The sequence below is a fragment of the Oncorhynchus tshawytscha genome, linkage group LG29, assembly GCF_018296145.1.
Source record: "Oncorhynchus tshawytscha isolate Ot180627B linkage group LG29, Otsh_v2.0, whole genome shotgun sequence".
Taxonomy (NCBI): Eukaryota; Metazoa; Chordata; class Actinopteri; order Salmoniformes; family Salmonidae; genus Oncorhynchus; species Oncorhynchus tshawytscha.
The window spans coordinates 25,554,098-25,569,792 of NC_056457.1; the positions used below are offsets into that span (position 1 = coordinate 25,554,098).

The 15,695-nt window shown below is 41.6% G+C and overlaps 1 protein-coding gene across 2 annotated transcripts; it reads left to right on the forward strand.

Moving 5' to 3' along the window:
- Window positions 1–1,756: 1,756 nt before the first annotated feature.
- eif5a (eukaryotic translation initiation factor 5A) lies at window positions 1,757–10,455 on the forward strand. 2 transcript variants are annotated; one of them, XM_024392478.2, is made up of 5 exons: window positions 1,757–1,946; window positions 5,316–5,503; window positions 6,314–6,418; window positions 9,116–9,247; window positions 9,353–10,455. In XM_024392478.2, the coding sequence occupies exons 1-5, from the start codon at window positions 1,772–1,774 to the stop codon at window positions 9,419–9,421; spliced, it is 669 nt and encodes a 222-aa protein (XP_024248246.1). In that variant the 5' UTR covers window positions 1,757–1,771; the 3' UTR covers window positions 9,422–10,455. The 2 variants fall into 2 exon arrangements, with proteins under 2 accessions (XP_024248246.1, XP_024248247.1); XM_024392479.2 differs by lacking the exon at window positions 1,757–1,946 and adding an exon at window positions 2,437–2,579.
- The last annotated feature ends 5,240 nt before the right edge of the window (window positions 10,456–15,695 follow it).

Genomic DNA, 15,695 nt, shown 5'->3' on the forward strand with positions numbered 1-15,695 from the left:
CACCATCACACACTGTTGGCCAAGTAATTCCCTCCTGCCAACTTTGTCTCCCATCTTGAGCTCCCTAACACACACATTATTCTATCAGAGGTGCCTGTACTCAAGCTGTAGCAAATGAGAAGAGCCTGATCTCTGTACCAGTACCGGTCAGCACCAGCCCACTTCAACCACTGGTCTGAGAGCAGTTCTCCAGTGTTCTGTCCTGGTTGTCTGCATGTAAAAGTGTGGGGAGAGCAGATCAGGACTGACTGCAGTAGGCCTTCTCATAGCTTCTTTAGACTTTTTTTGGGCCTCAAAGCTCACATCACAAATATTTGTTTTTCAATTAGTGAAAACGTTGATAAGGGAACACAATGTTAGGCTGGTATGTGTACACTGGATCCTAGTGTCCTTACAGTTTAGTAATAAAGCTAACTAACTACTGACTTAATGTTCTGACACCGAGGCACAGAGGGAGGTAGTGTGTATGGCTGATGAGCTTGGATACATGTGATTACTGATGGTGATTAATGTGATTGTGGATGCTTTTTGTTTGGACTTTTCAATGTAACCTACTGACACACACACTTCATGTTTCCAAGTGACAACACGCATTAAAGATGTGCTGTGTGAATGACTAATTTCTCCTAATTAAATTATTGGGCTGTGAGCCTATATTCCCTCTCATCCAGTGTGCTATCTTCGGCAAACATAGGCTCCTTTAGTTCAATATTGGGCTAACGACCTAACGTTACTTGTAGTAGTCCAAGGACCGTACATGTTCTGTTTAGAGGTGAATTGGCTCTGGCAGCCAAAACAGATCAAATACTCCATCTAAATATGAATGGATTCTCAATTGCGGTACAGTCCTAGAAACATAAAATACTCTACTTTCATATCACATGAAAATTTCACAAATTCTAAAATATACATTTACTGTACACCAGTGGAGGCTGGTGGGAGGAGCTATAGGAGGATGGGCTCATTGTAATGGCTGGAATGGAATAAATGGAACGGTATCAAACATAGAAATCACGTTTGACTCCATTGCAGAGCTCACTTGTTCATTTAAGGAATGGCCTTAAATGAACAAACTCAGCCCACCTGGGGCACTGGGCTATGCAAGATGAACTCAACCAATCACAAAGAAATACAGAATTATAGCCAAATTGGTAAAAGGCTTCAGTGGGGACAATGTGTGAATTCTGTGATGGCCCAGTATCTACTCATCTTTTTAAAGCCCCAGTTCCAGCTGTGTGTGTGCAAGTTGCTGCCTCTATCACTACATTTACAATCCTAAAACATAGCTGCCCCACTACATGGAATTCTATGGCTAAGCTTCCAACATTCTAATGTCAAATGGCAAAATAAAGGTGATTTTGTAAATAATAGTTGTAGCCTACGCCATCAAAGTTGGTTATATTATATATAATTTGAAAGGTAATTTCATGACTTTCAGAACCACTTATCAAAGTTTAAAATGTATTGGGTTTTATTTTGTTGTAGCCATTTGTACAGGTAATTTTGATATGTATCCTAGAGGTCAAAGTCCTTTTCACCTGAAAATTCCAAAAACGTGTCTGATGGATAGCTGTGAATCTGAGCTTTCCAATTATATATGACTAACGGATTTAAGTGAGCAATAACGTTATGTACTGACATTGTTTGTCGTAGGCTAAAATACCTACAGGAGAAATTAAATTAATAGTAATAACATACAGAAAGTTACAATTGCTGCACTGCTATCAAACATTTTCCAACTCTAGGGACAGATATGTTTTAAAAAATCATTATGAGACATCGTCGGCCCAAGTGTGCACGACCAACCCACCCTGGCTCAGGGACTAAAGGCGTGCTAATTATCTATCTTGGTCTCCAAACACCTGTGTGTGAATGGAAGGACGCCGCAAGCGGGTCGTCACTGAAAACAAATATTGTTGGCTGCAACTGCGTTAAAACAGTGTACAGTAAGTGTATATTTTTAATTTGTGTAATTATTTTGATGTGATATGAAAGTAGAGGGCTTTGTGTATTTTTTTAGTGTACAGCAACGGAGAATCGATTCACGTTAAGATTGGAGTATTTGGTCGTAAGAGCCAATTCGTCTCTAAACAGAACATGTAAGGTCCTTGGACTATGAGGAACAATTAAGCTTCTTTAGTCCATTATTGGGCTAGAGACACTTTTGGACTACCACTTTAATGGAAGCCATATAAATGCCCTCCCCTCCTCTATAGGCATGCGTTTCCACATGATAGCACAGTCAGTCAAAGCTGACTCGTAAAAATTAATGAAAAAAACTAACATTTGCTTTTCGGTCTTGAGGCTAAGGAATAACGTTAGCAGTGTGGTTATTTGACTTATTCAACCCTTATTTTTACCCGAAATTAACTGAACATTCGCAATTACAGCAACGACCTAGGGGGGAGTAAGGGGGATGAATGATCCAATTGGAAGGTTAGTGTTAGGTTTAAAAAAACATTACGAGAAATTGTATAAATAGGCGGGGTTTATGATTTGTGGCAACTTGTGACGACCCTACGGATGCCGCAGTAAAATTGGTCGCGCTTGCGCAGTCCCGTTCCTCTTTTTCCTGGAAGGTAAGCGTTGCATGGCGCGTGCTTCTGTTCACGGGGCAAAACATACAACTTTTAGTAGTTTGTCAGTTCATTTTTGACTGGTCATATTCGTTTTAGGTTTTGGTAGTCGAAAGAGAAGTGAAAAGGTCGAAATTAAATTTGTTTGCTGAGTGTAGGTGGTCTCAGCGATAGGGTGTGGGTCCCATGTTTCTGTATCCACGGCTCTTAATGAAGAGGCATGAGGCCTTCCGCGCGCTTGTTGGAAGTTGTTAGTCATCATGTCTTACTGGACATACTAGCCTAGCCAGCTAGCCAAAGGTTGACAACACCGCTAGGAAATCTAACCATGCTGTAATGTACTTTGACATGAGACTGAACATGCATATAGTTGTGTAATGACTGAAATTGTAACTTTCTAAAAATGACCATTTTGTTTAGACAACGTTGTTTTGGTAATCGCTAGCTAGCATTAGCTAACCGGCTAGGTAACAATGTGTTCGTAATCACTAACGCTTGCTAACCATGTCGTAACTGGCTGGCTACATTTAATGAAAGTTCGTTGTACAAATATGGGAACGTTTATCTATATTGGCATGGATTAAATGCCAACTACTTATAGTTACCCACACGTTGACAAAATGAGCTTTCCGACAACAGCATGGAATTGTCATTCTAGCTAACAGCAGCACGCTAAACACTTTCATTTTAGCTAGCCATCTGGCCAGTTGGATAACACGTTATCGCTTCTATTTATAAACCAACGAGTCGCTTATTAGTTTAACACTCAAATTTGGTATGTATGTCTTTAAAATCCTTAATCGGTGTTAATGTATTCGCCCAACTTGTTCATCAACGTTACCTAGTGTGTTGCTGGGCCTGGCCGGATATCTTGTTAGCCTCTTTACTAACCTAGTCAAACTTGTCAGAAGTTGGCTGAACGGTATCGCTGGTACTTGTTTATCATTAGCTAGCTGACGTTAGCGCAGAGGAAGTTGTCGAGGCAATAAATGTTGTCCGGTCGGTTACGAGCGTTCAGGGCCAGGCCTCCGTTATTTACCAGGGCACTATGATGCGTCAGGTTTATTGCGCGGCGAACTCCGGTTCTGCCTCCCGAGTCAAGGCGCAGGCCAAACTGGGACACGTGGACAGGGCGTGGGGATGTTTAACCAGAAGAGGTCGGGCCCTGGTCGACTCTTTTCGTCTGATTTGTGAAATTATGTTAAGAGTCACCTTTAATATTGTCTGCAAGCTTTCCACTGGTGCTGGGACTTCCATTCCCACGTTTTCATCCTCCACATCACGTGTATCAAACTCGATCCACGGAGGATCGATTGGTTGCAGGTTTTCGCTTCTCGTACTTGATTGATGAAATAAGGTCACTGATTATTAAGGAACTCATCTCAACTGGTTGTCTAGGTCTTAATTGAAAGGGAAAAGCCTGCAGACACTAGGCCCTCCATGGGATGAGTTTGACACCCCAGCTCCACACGATGTTGGCTATGACGTAGTCCCCATTAGTCATGGATGGATGGGTTTAATAATCATGAAGTCGAGGATGCGATTTGAAATGGTCAGGAGCCAAATGCTCAGTAATTTCCACATGGACTATGGTTACATTCACTCTAATATGTTGATTAACATGCTTTGCAAAAACAACTAATCCTGGCTGTTTACATGGACATGCCTGAAATCAATAAACTTTGATAAATGCAGAAAATCGTCAATCAAAATAAACGTTCTACCACAGCAGCCATGTTTATGGGAAACCTATTTGATTCTGAGTTCGGACATATACAGTTAGTATGTAAACTAAGACATATGCTTCTAATTTTTCACAACTCACTTGTGCAAAACACCTTAAGCAGACCAACAGTGTCATTGCATCAATGCTGTGTAATAAATTGTCAGAACTTTTCATTATGTAACCCAACATTTTTAGTGAATGTGTGCAACAAAAGTTAAGCATTTACCTTTTGCTACTGTTTCGGTTTAGCCTACGCATACTATTTGTTTGCATACATTTTGGATGAATCCAATGTGCGCACCACCCAGAACACACTGCCTCTGCAACACAATGTTCCGAAGGAAAACGCAGCACTCCAGTGGAAATAAATGTACACTAAACAAAAATATGAACGTAACATGTAAATTGTTTTCATGAGCTGAAGTGAAATATCCCAGAAGTTTCCCAGGCATACAAGAAGTTCTCAAATGGTTGGTGCATTTGTTTACATCCCCATTAGTGAGCATTTTCCTTTTGTCTAGATAATCCATCCACCTGACATGTGGCATATCAAGAAGCTGATTCAACAGCATGATCATAAAAGGTGGACCTTGTGCTGGAGACAAAAGGTCACTCTAAAATGTGCAGGCTGTCACAACAATGCCACAGATGTCTCAAGTTGAGGGAGTGTGCAATTGGCATGCTGATTGCAGGAATGTCCACCAGAGCTGTTGCCAGATAATTGAATGTTAATTTCTCTACCATAAGCTGCCTCCCAACATTGTTTTAGAGAATTTGGCAGTATATCCATCCGGCCTCACAACTGCAGGCCACGTTTTATGATGTTGTGGAGTTATGGTTTTCCAGTATAGACCAGTGGATGTATTGCCAGTGCGGTAGCTCAATCAGGGATGTTTTTCCTTATTTAATCAGGGTTTCTGGACTTTTCTGATCAGTATTCATACATCATTGAATTTAAATGGCACTGCTGTAGCTGTAATTGCCTGTTCTAACCTATTCATCTCCCCCTGCAGTGCCCCTAATCCATCGCACCATGGCAGACACTGATCTTGACTTCACCACCGGAGAGTCTGGCGCCTCCGCCACCATTCCTATGCAGTGCTCTGCCCTGCGAAAGAACGGCTATGTGGTGTTGAAGGGACGCCCTTGCAAGATCGTGGAAATGTCCACCTCCAAGACAGGAAAGCACGGACACGCCAAGGTAGGGATTGACTGGACATGTGTACAAATACCAAACTCTAGGGATGCCCATGGTGGAAATGTCCAGCAGTATTGGGGAATTTGGGTGATCTGATATCAGGTGTACATTATTATTATACCTTTATTTCAACAAGGAACACAGACTGAGACCAAGGTCTCTCTTACAGCTGGGCCCTGCGTATACATGTTTACACATACAGTTTAGGTACAATGATTAAGAAACTACACAAGACAAACAAAACGATCACAGATAACACAAATACAGCAGCAGATTATTACATGTACACACAGGTTATTCCCCTAACCGCACAATAACCTGCATTACCCGAAACTTACAAGCAAAATAAATATCCTCCAATAAATGTTTAAAATGGGCGACAGTTAAGTTTAGTCTGCAGGCTATTCCATAAACAAGGAGCGTAACAGAAGAAGGCAGCCATAACCAACTCTGTTTAAATACATGGGCCTCAAGTGTAATCCATGCTTGAAACCTGGTTTTAGGAATTATAATTCTAATATTGATAAGTGATGATAAATAAGGTAGTTTATTCAGAAGTGCTTTATAGACAAACACGAGAGCATGTTCTCGTCTCATGGACAGCGAAGTCCGACCCAGATTTTGATATAAAACAGTTGAGTTCTGTAACCAGCACCCATAATAGTACATGCGTTGTCCACATCTCTAGTAATTTACCCATAAGGGCTTTGTCTGAATTCTCCAATCATAACTTTTGACTCGTCAAATGAGGTTTTACTTAACATGTTATGACACTGCTGTTAGTGGTGTAGTAAAACTCTCCGTCCTCTTTAGGTTAACATGGTGGGCATTGACATCTTCACCAACAAGAAGTATGAGGACATGTGCCCCTCCACCCACAACATGGACGTGCCCCACATCAAGAGGAATGAGTTCCAGGTCAGTGTGAGCTCCCTTCCTGCCCAGTGAAGATTTTCCTATGCCACAAAGGGTTCTCTTATCCAACATGTTTTCACATAATTAGAATACCAGTTAACCTCTTGCCTACTAATTCAATAAGGACAACCACTAATTCTATCAGGCCACTACTCTCCTAGAGACTAGCAAATCCACTTAACACTGCAGTCACTGTCTGGTGTCAATCCAACCACAGTCTGGTATAATAAGGCTAGAAACTCCCAGAAGACTGCCTGTGTAGTTTTGTATTTGGGCAGGTCACTGGTTTTTCAGCCGGTCAGTGTGTGTGGGGACTTGTGAGAACTGCTGTCGTCCTTGTCCAGAGATGTACTGCTCTGAAGTAGTTGCTGAGGCATTGGGAAGATGTTTACCGGTTGGTTACATTATCTGGGGGAAGACCTATGTCACAAAGCCGGATCAAATGCATTGGTGTATGAATGCCCTGACTTCTGCAGAGGCCGTATCACAGTAAATGCTACGCGGCCAATGCAGATGCCGGATTGACCATGCAGCGCCTTTAAGGTATGGTCAATTGGGTGCCTCAGTGCTTCTCACTCATTCTCGGTACTTAATTTAAACACATTTGATCACATATTAAAGTGGAACTGACCGCATTTTTAGCTAAATGAAATATTTTTTAAAAATCTGTTCACATAAACCCCCAGGAAGAATGACAAGCTAGCACTTCGATATGGTCATCATGATAAATTAGAATGTTTGGGAATGATGTATACTAAGGCATTTGTGAAAATTCTATAGCAATATAGAATGGGAAAGTAGCTGTGCATTCAAACAATTAACACGGCAGCAAATAAAACCTAAAAGCACACGTCTCATCCAGTACTGGAGTCTATGCAGACCGGTGCACCATAGCCAACCAGGGCAACAGTAGACCTTTATGCAAACTTGCCATAGAAGCCTGTCATCATCGTCTTGAACTGGACTGTGTGTTTACAGGCAGTTGGGCCTGTCATCATTCACTTTGAACTGGACTGTGTGTTTACAGGCAGTTGGGCCTGTCATCATTCACTTTGAACTGGACTGTGTGTTTACAGGCAGTTGGGCCTGTCATCATTCACTTTGAACTGGACTGTGTGTTTACAGGCAGTTGCAACAGCACAACTTTAGATCATTAGAACACATTCACCAAAAGCCACAAAATACACCTGAATGGATTCCTGCAACTATGTAAATACCACCTTAGTCCTCTTACATTTGGGAACTTGACAGTCCTATTGATCAAACAACCATAAAGAGGTAAGCTCTCTCTCCCCCTCTTATGCACATCAACAACTAATGCTAGCCAGAGCAAGATGAGCTAAAATCTAGCGAAGAAACATTAGATAAATCCTGTCAAACTGTTTCTGATAGTTGGCTGTCAATTTGCACTGATAAACTATGGGGAATTGTAGCTTACTCGTCCTTCTGCAGCTTGCCTGCAACCAAGCTAACTGGTTAAAATTGGCTAGCTTGCTTGCTAGCTACTTCCAGGCACAAATGAGAGAACACCACTGACCAGTTTACTTGCTGTAGCAGAGCTAGTTAGCTAGGCTGTTTGCATGTTATCTAGAGTGTTCTTGACTGACTTGTTGCCTACCTTTACTAACACCGGTCATATTCAGCCCTATTTGTGCGTTGGTAAATTAATCAGTTATTCTGCGCTCTGAAACAAAGACTGTGCTGGTATCGGAGCTGATAGCATATCTTTGTCGTTGGCAAATCCACTCTGGATAAGTTGTTTTAAGTTGTTGCTCACTAACCAAATTACACCTGCATATCTAGCTGTGTATATCCACCAAGAAATGATACAGGGGGAAGTCAGTAACTCACCCTCCAATGACATCCTCCTAGCAGCTAGCTAACGTTAGGCTCCGTGTTTTTAGCTTGCTACATAAATAGATACGCTAGCCACGTTATGACTGACTTGTGATCATTGCCCTTGCTAGTTTCATTGTATTGACATTCCCAGCCTTAGTTACATTCATCTGTTTCTGTCCAAAATATTGAGTCTTGGAAACTGACAGTGCATCCTGAATAGAGGCAGCAAACGATGTACCAGGCCAGCTGTGATTTACAACCTTATAGCAATATTTTTTGGCACTACCAAGAAACGTTTTGGTGAATTATATTAATCATGCATTGAACTACCTCCATATTTTCTGCCGACAATGCCTTAGTGTACATCGTGGAATGTTGAGTCAAATATAACCTACTTTTAAACCTCTTATAAAGTTGGTTTTGTAGCATAAACTGGGAATTAAATATTTTAGAATTGTTTTTTCATATCTGCAAAGTAGTTAACACTGTCAGTTCCACTTAATGTAACTGTAAATTGTATATTTGCTCACACTGGTTGGCATTGGAGCGTTCCCCTGTGTTAATGCACGACGATCACCCAGCACTGCACCCAATACCGTGGCGTGAGTGTGAATGGTTCTTGCTACAGAGATCTCCTTGGAGATGGCCGTTACACCACAGTGACCAGGTCACACACCTGATGTGATGGCTAACAAAACAAATTAACACACACACACTTCCCAACATGTTCACCTCTCACACCATCGCTTGTCTTTATTTTGCTTATTGCGTTCTGATCTGCGCGGTGACTAAAATGAAGACTACCTGGAATGTGCCTTCATGTGTCCGACTGTAGATGTAACATGGTGCTTGTGTTTCCAGCTGTTGAACATCACTGATGGGTTCATGTCCCTCATGGGTGACAATGGAGACGTGAGGGAGGACCTGCGTGTGCCTGATTCAGACCTGGGCAAGGAGATCGAGCAGAAGTTTGCCGCTTCCGAGGATATCCTGGTGAGTCTGGGGGGGTGTGTGCATGTTTTGGGTGGTGTGTGAAGCTTGACCAGTTTGTTTTGGTTAGTGGTGGTCTTAACCTTAACCAATCATATCTGTCTGCAGGTCTCTGTGCTGTCTGCTATGGGGGAGGAGTGTGCTGTGGCCATTAAGCAGATGACCGGTGGCAAATAGAAAGACAGGACTGACCTGCCCAGGCAACAAACTCCACCCACAACCAGTCTCTAGTATTCTTATTGGTTCTTCTGTCACCAAAGCGACGGCCTTCACAGACAACCTCAATCATTCTGTTGTGATTACTCCTTTGTTTTTTTCCCCTCTCATTTTTGGTTTCTCTCTCTCTCCGACGCTGTCGGACTGTCCCAACGTTACTGCGGCACGCTCGCTGTGTTGGCTGGCATTCTGCCGGATCACTGAGGTTTTGTTTAGTTCTACATAATCTACTATATAAAGAAAAGTACTTATTGGTGAAATAGATTCTTTTTGACTTCTTCCTCATTCCTGTTTATTTTTGCCTTCGAGATGTTTGTCTTGCCACATACATTCCTGAATGTTTAAAATAATGATGGGATCCAGCTTTTTTATGATAATTTTTTTATATTCCTTATAATTGAGCTCGTCTGATGCCTTTTTAGAGGGAGGGGGGAGCTGTTTGAATGGTGGGAGGGGGGGCTTGGGGCCCCTTTTACTGACATTGAACTACGTTAGGGTTGTCCCTCTGGCTGCCATACTGCTGCTTCCCAGCATGGCCTCTCTGCTCTGGCTGATCAGACAACTCCGATGCTTTTCTCCCAAACCGTGGGAACGCTGGTGGCTAGCACTTAACAAGCAGTCTTAACAGTACCTCTTCAGCATTTCAAAACTCTTCGATATGAAGAAAGAACATTAGAGAAAAGATGCTAAATATGGAACCAAACTTCAGTGATTTCTCTTGTCAATGCCGCTCTGTCTGTTTAGAAAGCCGGAGTGCCCAGTGCGCTTGCCTATCACCATGGCAACCTAGCCCCGCCCTGGGCATCCCATAATAGTCGGAAAGAGTGAGGCGTTGGTGTGGCGGCGTAGAATGTTCTGGAAGGCATTTTGCAGTGAGGTGTGTGAGGGGGCTCGATCGGGGGGGTGGAGTTGCAAACTTATTTTGTTCACTCGAGGCCTTTGTCACCTGACTGGAGATGGCAAAAAATAATAAAGTTAAAACAAATAGAAAAACAGCCTTCTTGGTGGTGGTTCTGTGTTTGTCTTCACACTAGAATGTTTCACTCTCCAACCAATGCCTGATTCTGTTGAATAATGACACAGGAATGGATAGGTTTCAGCTTTGGTTGTGGACTCTGCGCTGTCCAAGTTGCCTGGGACCATAGTATAGCAGCATAGTATATCAGTTTGATCCCTGGCAACTGACACATCGTTAACATGACTTCAGCTCCCTCTACACTGGTCTGAGAATAAGTCTGATGAATCAGAATGGTGGAAGTTGGAAAAGGAGATGAAGCCTTCTGCAATATTGAGTTGCACATCAGTTTGTCACTCTCAGCCTTAAGGGCAGTTCGCTACAGCAGTCTCGACGCACTTGTACAGCCTGGGTTTGATACCTGTTTTTCACAAGTTCTTATAGGATGGAATGAATAGAACGGATGACTCATTGACTTGAATGGGGATGCCCGTTCTAGTCATTCTAGTTCTATGCATCCTATCCCAATAACTTGATCATCTGGGCCCTGATACCCTGAGAAGTACACTCACTCCACTGCTTCCTGTCCTTCCAGTCTCATGCCCAGACAGAGTACACGGCAAGCTGCAGTAGCAAAGCACTGCAGATATCACCAGTGTTCAGGGCTCAGTTGAGGTTCAATGACTAAGTGAAACTGGCTGGGTTTGAGCCAAGATGAAGCCCTATCCCTGCAGGGGCATATATGGCAGCTAGCCACACCCTGCCGGAATGCCTGACACTGCAATGTGAAGACTGTTCTCTCCACACAACAATCCATATCTCATACACAACTCATCTGCATGCTTGAGTGGGGGTCATCAAGGCTGTCAAACCAGGACAATGAGTCAGATCAACCTTAACACTAAACTAGTACAAACACTCAGGCCAGTTCAAGTACACCACCCTGTTCATGAAAATGGATCACTCCTACAGTGAGACATGTGGCCATGGCTTGCTATAAAGCAGGCAGGCATCAAGGCATTCAGTTACTGTTCTATATAATATTAGAATGGGCAAACAAGCGGCTGACAAACACAACTGCGCACTACAACAGTGTTGTGCAGAACGGCATCTCGAAACGCACAACTTGTTGATCCTTTTCATGGGTGAGATATTACAACAGACAACCACACTGGGTTCCACTGCTATCAGCTAAAAACAAGAAGCGGCTGGGTATGCCATCACCAATACCGGACAACTGAGTGGAAAAACCTTGCCTGGAACATGGAACAGCGAGTTCAGTTAACTTGAGTTGGCTGCACAGTCCCCAGACCTCAACCTAATGGAACTCCTTTGGGACGAATTGGAACGGGCTGTATCGGTCCTCTTAATACAGAGTAGAAAAGACCCAGTGCATTCATTTTGTGGTTGCCACGGCTATGTTATCAACACAATGGAAGGGGAAAAAACAATTTATTATTTAAATATTGAAAGTGAATGTGTTACAGAGAGAAACAAAATGGTGCAGTTTCAGGTCATGTTACAGACATTAGGGACGCGGTGTGAGCGCGTTGGTCTGGGCAGAGGAGATGTAGTCGTTTGTGTATGTAAACTGTTTGTACTTTGAAGTGGGATTAAAATGTATTTTAATTGTCAGTCATCTACAAAAAAATCTTGTTTAAAGTGGAAGAAAATTTTAAACTTAACCCCCTAGAGTTATTTGAAATCGAGTTACGTAATACAGAAGTCCCGATCACAATCTGTCTAAAATAAAATAAATTGTTGCGTGGACTGTCTCACCAATGGTGACCGTCCGTATCTGCGGTGTTTGTCAGACCATGAGACATCCCCAAAATCAGTCTTCTCACAAACGTCGGTAGCGTCCAAACGGTTTACCCAGTGATTGATGGATAAATGCAGGAGCTGTCGGTCCATTAGACTATGTTCACCGAAATTCACAAATTATATTATGATAGAGACTTAATGGTTTATACACATTTTCCATGGGTTTTAACCAAATGTTCATGACTTATAGCCTACATGAAAAAAGTCACGCATTATTGACACTGGAAAGCTGCTGTCTGATCCCATGTAGACCTACCACCACCTGCCATTATGCCTTGATCAAGGCACTTAGCCCCCCACATAGAACTGCACTGTTAGTCACATGTGGTAAACCCTCCATCTGGATAACTTCTGTGTGTGCAGGTTTGGCTTCTGATCCAGCACTGAAAGACCCACGTCTGCTTATCAAGGTCCTGTTGAGCAACTGATGTTTAGGCTACAATGTGGTTAGACCAGGGTTTGAACAAAAGCCTGCACACCCAGTAGCTAACCTGGAGGAGGGTTGCCACCCTTGATGTAAAATATTCCAACCAAATACCTTTCATCTTTACAAAATTATTCCTTCATTCAATAAATCAGGGATCAAATGGATAAGGTAGGTCACTTCAAAGCAAGGTACAACTAGACGTGTTAACATATAAGCCTAAAATATTAATGTTTCAGGGGTGATCTATGCACAGCAAGTTTAGTCAGGCTATTAGAATATGTTGTCACAATTAAATGGCTACTGTTTAATAGAGGGGAATCCCCATTTTCCAACGGTGCAGATTTATTTAGGCTCTACAGTACCAGTGGAAAGGCAACAGCGAAACTGCTACAAGTAATGTTTTTAATTGGTGATCTAGTTTGGGATTATTTTAAACCTGCTGCTGATAGGTCCTCTCACCTTGGGCAACTGCCCACTGGCACACACACAGACATGCACTGAAGGGTCATTATGATAATGGCTGATCTGTCTTTTTTATTGATCATGTTTAAGTGTGCTTTCATGAATTACATTAACATGACCTAACAAACCCTAATTTGGCACAGCGCATCATGCCATTCAGGTTGGCATGAATTATTGGATGAATTATTTTGGCAAATGAGAAATGCTAACTAACATGGATGTAAACAAATTTGTGCATATAATTTGAGAGAAATAAGCTTTTTGTGCATATGGAACATTTATGGGATATTTTATTTCAGCTCATGAAACATGGGACCAGCACTTTACATAATGCATTTATATTTTTGTGCAGTATAAGCATCTTTGCTGACGTGGGCATGTTTTCAATGTAGACTCCTTTTGTCATACAGTATTCCATATAAGGCATCCATACTTTATGAAAGTTACTCTTAAAATCTGGTAATAAATCAAATCTAGTGATCCATAACTTGACATTGTGGGAGGATGGCCAACCTTTCAATTAATGGCACCCGATTTCTTAGCTGCTATAAATGGTAGTAGGTCACACAGTTTCTTCTGATAAGTCTCCAGTATCAACATTTTCAAGCAAGCAAAGACAAGGAAAATCTGTAGACATGCTGAGATAAAATAACATACTCTTTGTCAGAATGTATTAGCCTTCACAAGGGCATAACATATGCAAATATGTCCCCTTTTGTGTTTTACACTTCTAGCTGAGGAATTACATTTCTGAGTGCGTGATATTCAGTTTCACTAGCTTATAGTATGTTCTATGGATGGTCTTAAACCACACATTTATGTCTGATTATATGAACAGGACTGGATACAGATCTGTTAGAATGCCCATTCAGCATCAGTAGCGTCTCACAGTTTGTTTTATCGGGAAAGCCTCTATCAACCCTTTGATACAGTTTGGAAATCAACTGTAGAGGTTTGTCAGACTGCCTTAAAATAGTTCATCTTTGAAGCTTCTGGCTTGTCCAGTGTTTGCTACATAGAGAATAGTGATGCATCTGCAAAAGATCACCTCAGCACCATCACAGACTGGTCTTCCCCGGCTGAGACCCCTGTCACCATCTGATCCTGCTCAGATGAGGCATGACAAAGAGTTACCTCGATGTACATTTCTACATTATATTATCCAATAATAGAATCAATAGTTTTATCATGGAAATTACCATCAATTTAAGATGGAACTTTGTATCCATTCACTGGTTGATATAATATAAAAATTCACCTGAACTCTGTAAACTGGTCTTCCCTGGCTGTCTTACCCTGCTGGGACACTGTCACCATCTGATCCTGCTAAGACATGATGACCATAGTGTTGTGTACTGACTGCACCATGACAGCCTGTACAGCTGTTATACCGTGTCAGTATGGAAAAGAGTAGGGAATTAGCTTGGGAAACTGACCGCTCAATAACGTTAGATTGCTATACTGACTAATAAAAACTGGCGTTGCACTTTCAAAAAATGTCACTATCAGTATTCAATTGGCTGCTGGTTTCATTTGATTCAGGTCTAGTGTGATCGAGGCAGAAATAACTAAAGTCAGTGAGCTAACGAACATTATCCAACTTTTCTCTAACTCCAAATGGTACATCAACTGGCAAAAACTAGCCGTGTTAATTTACTTCTGTTGAAACGAGACAAAACAGACTACAAACCATTTCCAGACACTACAGCTGTTAAATACTGCTACGGACAGATTGCTAGAGATGAACTGGATGTGGTAGCTACTAGCTAGCTAGTTCATTCACTTCAGGCAGAACTTCAGTCGAGAGGGGATAAGACATGTAATGCTTGAGCTTACATTACATGAGTTACATTGTCAGCACTAGGAATAAATACTTTTTGTCATGGTGACGTCCCTAACCAGTTTCCTTCCTGTCCTGCAGCTCAGTTCAGAAGGATGACTGCATCTTTGATGTGTCTGGGTAGTTTAATAAATTAATTTTTAACTTGACCATGCTTAAAGAGATATTCAATGTCTGATTTGTTATTGTTCTAATTCGGTACTTGACTGAGGGACCTTACAGATGTACGTATGGGGGACAGAGGAAGGTGAAGTCATTCAGAAATGTCAATCCCTATTATTTTAGAGATTGTGATTTGTTAAGCCAAAGTTTACTTCTGAACTAAATTTAGTCTTGCCTAAAAGGGGGTGAATATTAAGCAATGGCTATTTTAGAATGTGTTAATATGTAAACATTTGTAAAAAATTTAATTAAATTTAAAAAAAAACAATTAAAAAAAAATTGTTCTTTTCACTTTGACATTATGGAGTATTTTGTGTAGATCAATGACATCAAAATGCAATTAAAGGGGCAATCAGCGGTTGCTACATCAATTTGACTTGTAAATTAATTATACAGTGCCTTGCAAAACTATTCGGCCCCCTTGAACTTTGCGACCTTTTGCCACATTTCAGGCTTCAAACATAAAGATATAAAACTATTTTTTTGTGAAGAATCAACAACAAGTGGGACACAATCATGAAGTGGAACGACATTTATTGGATATTTCAAATTTTTTTAACAAATC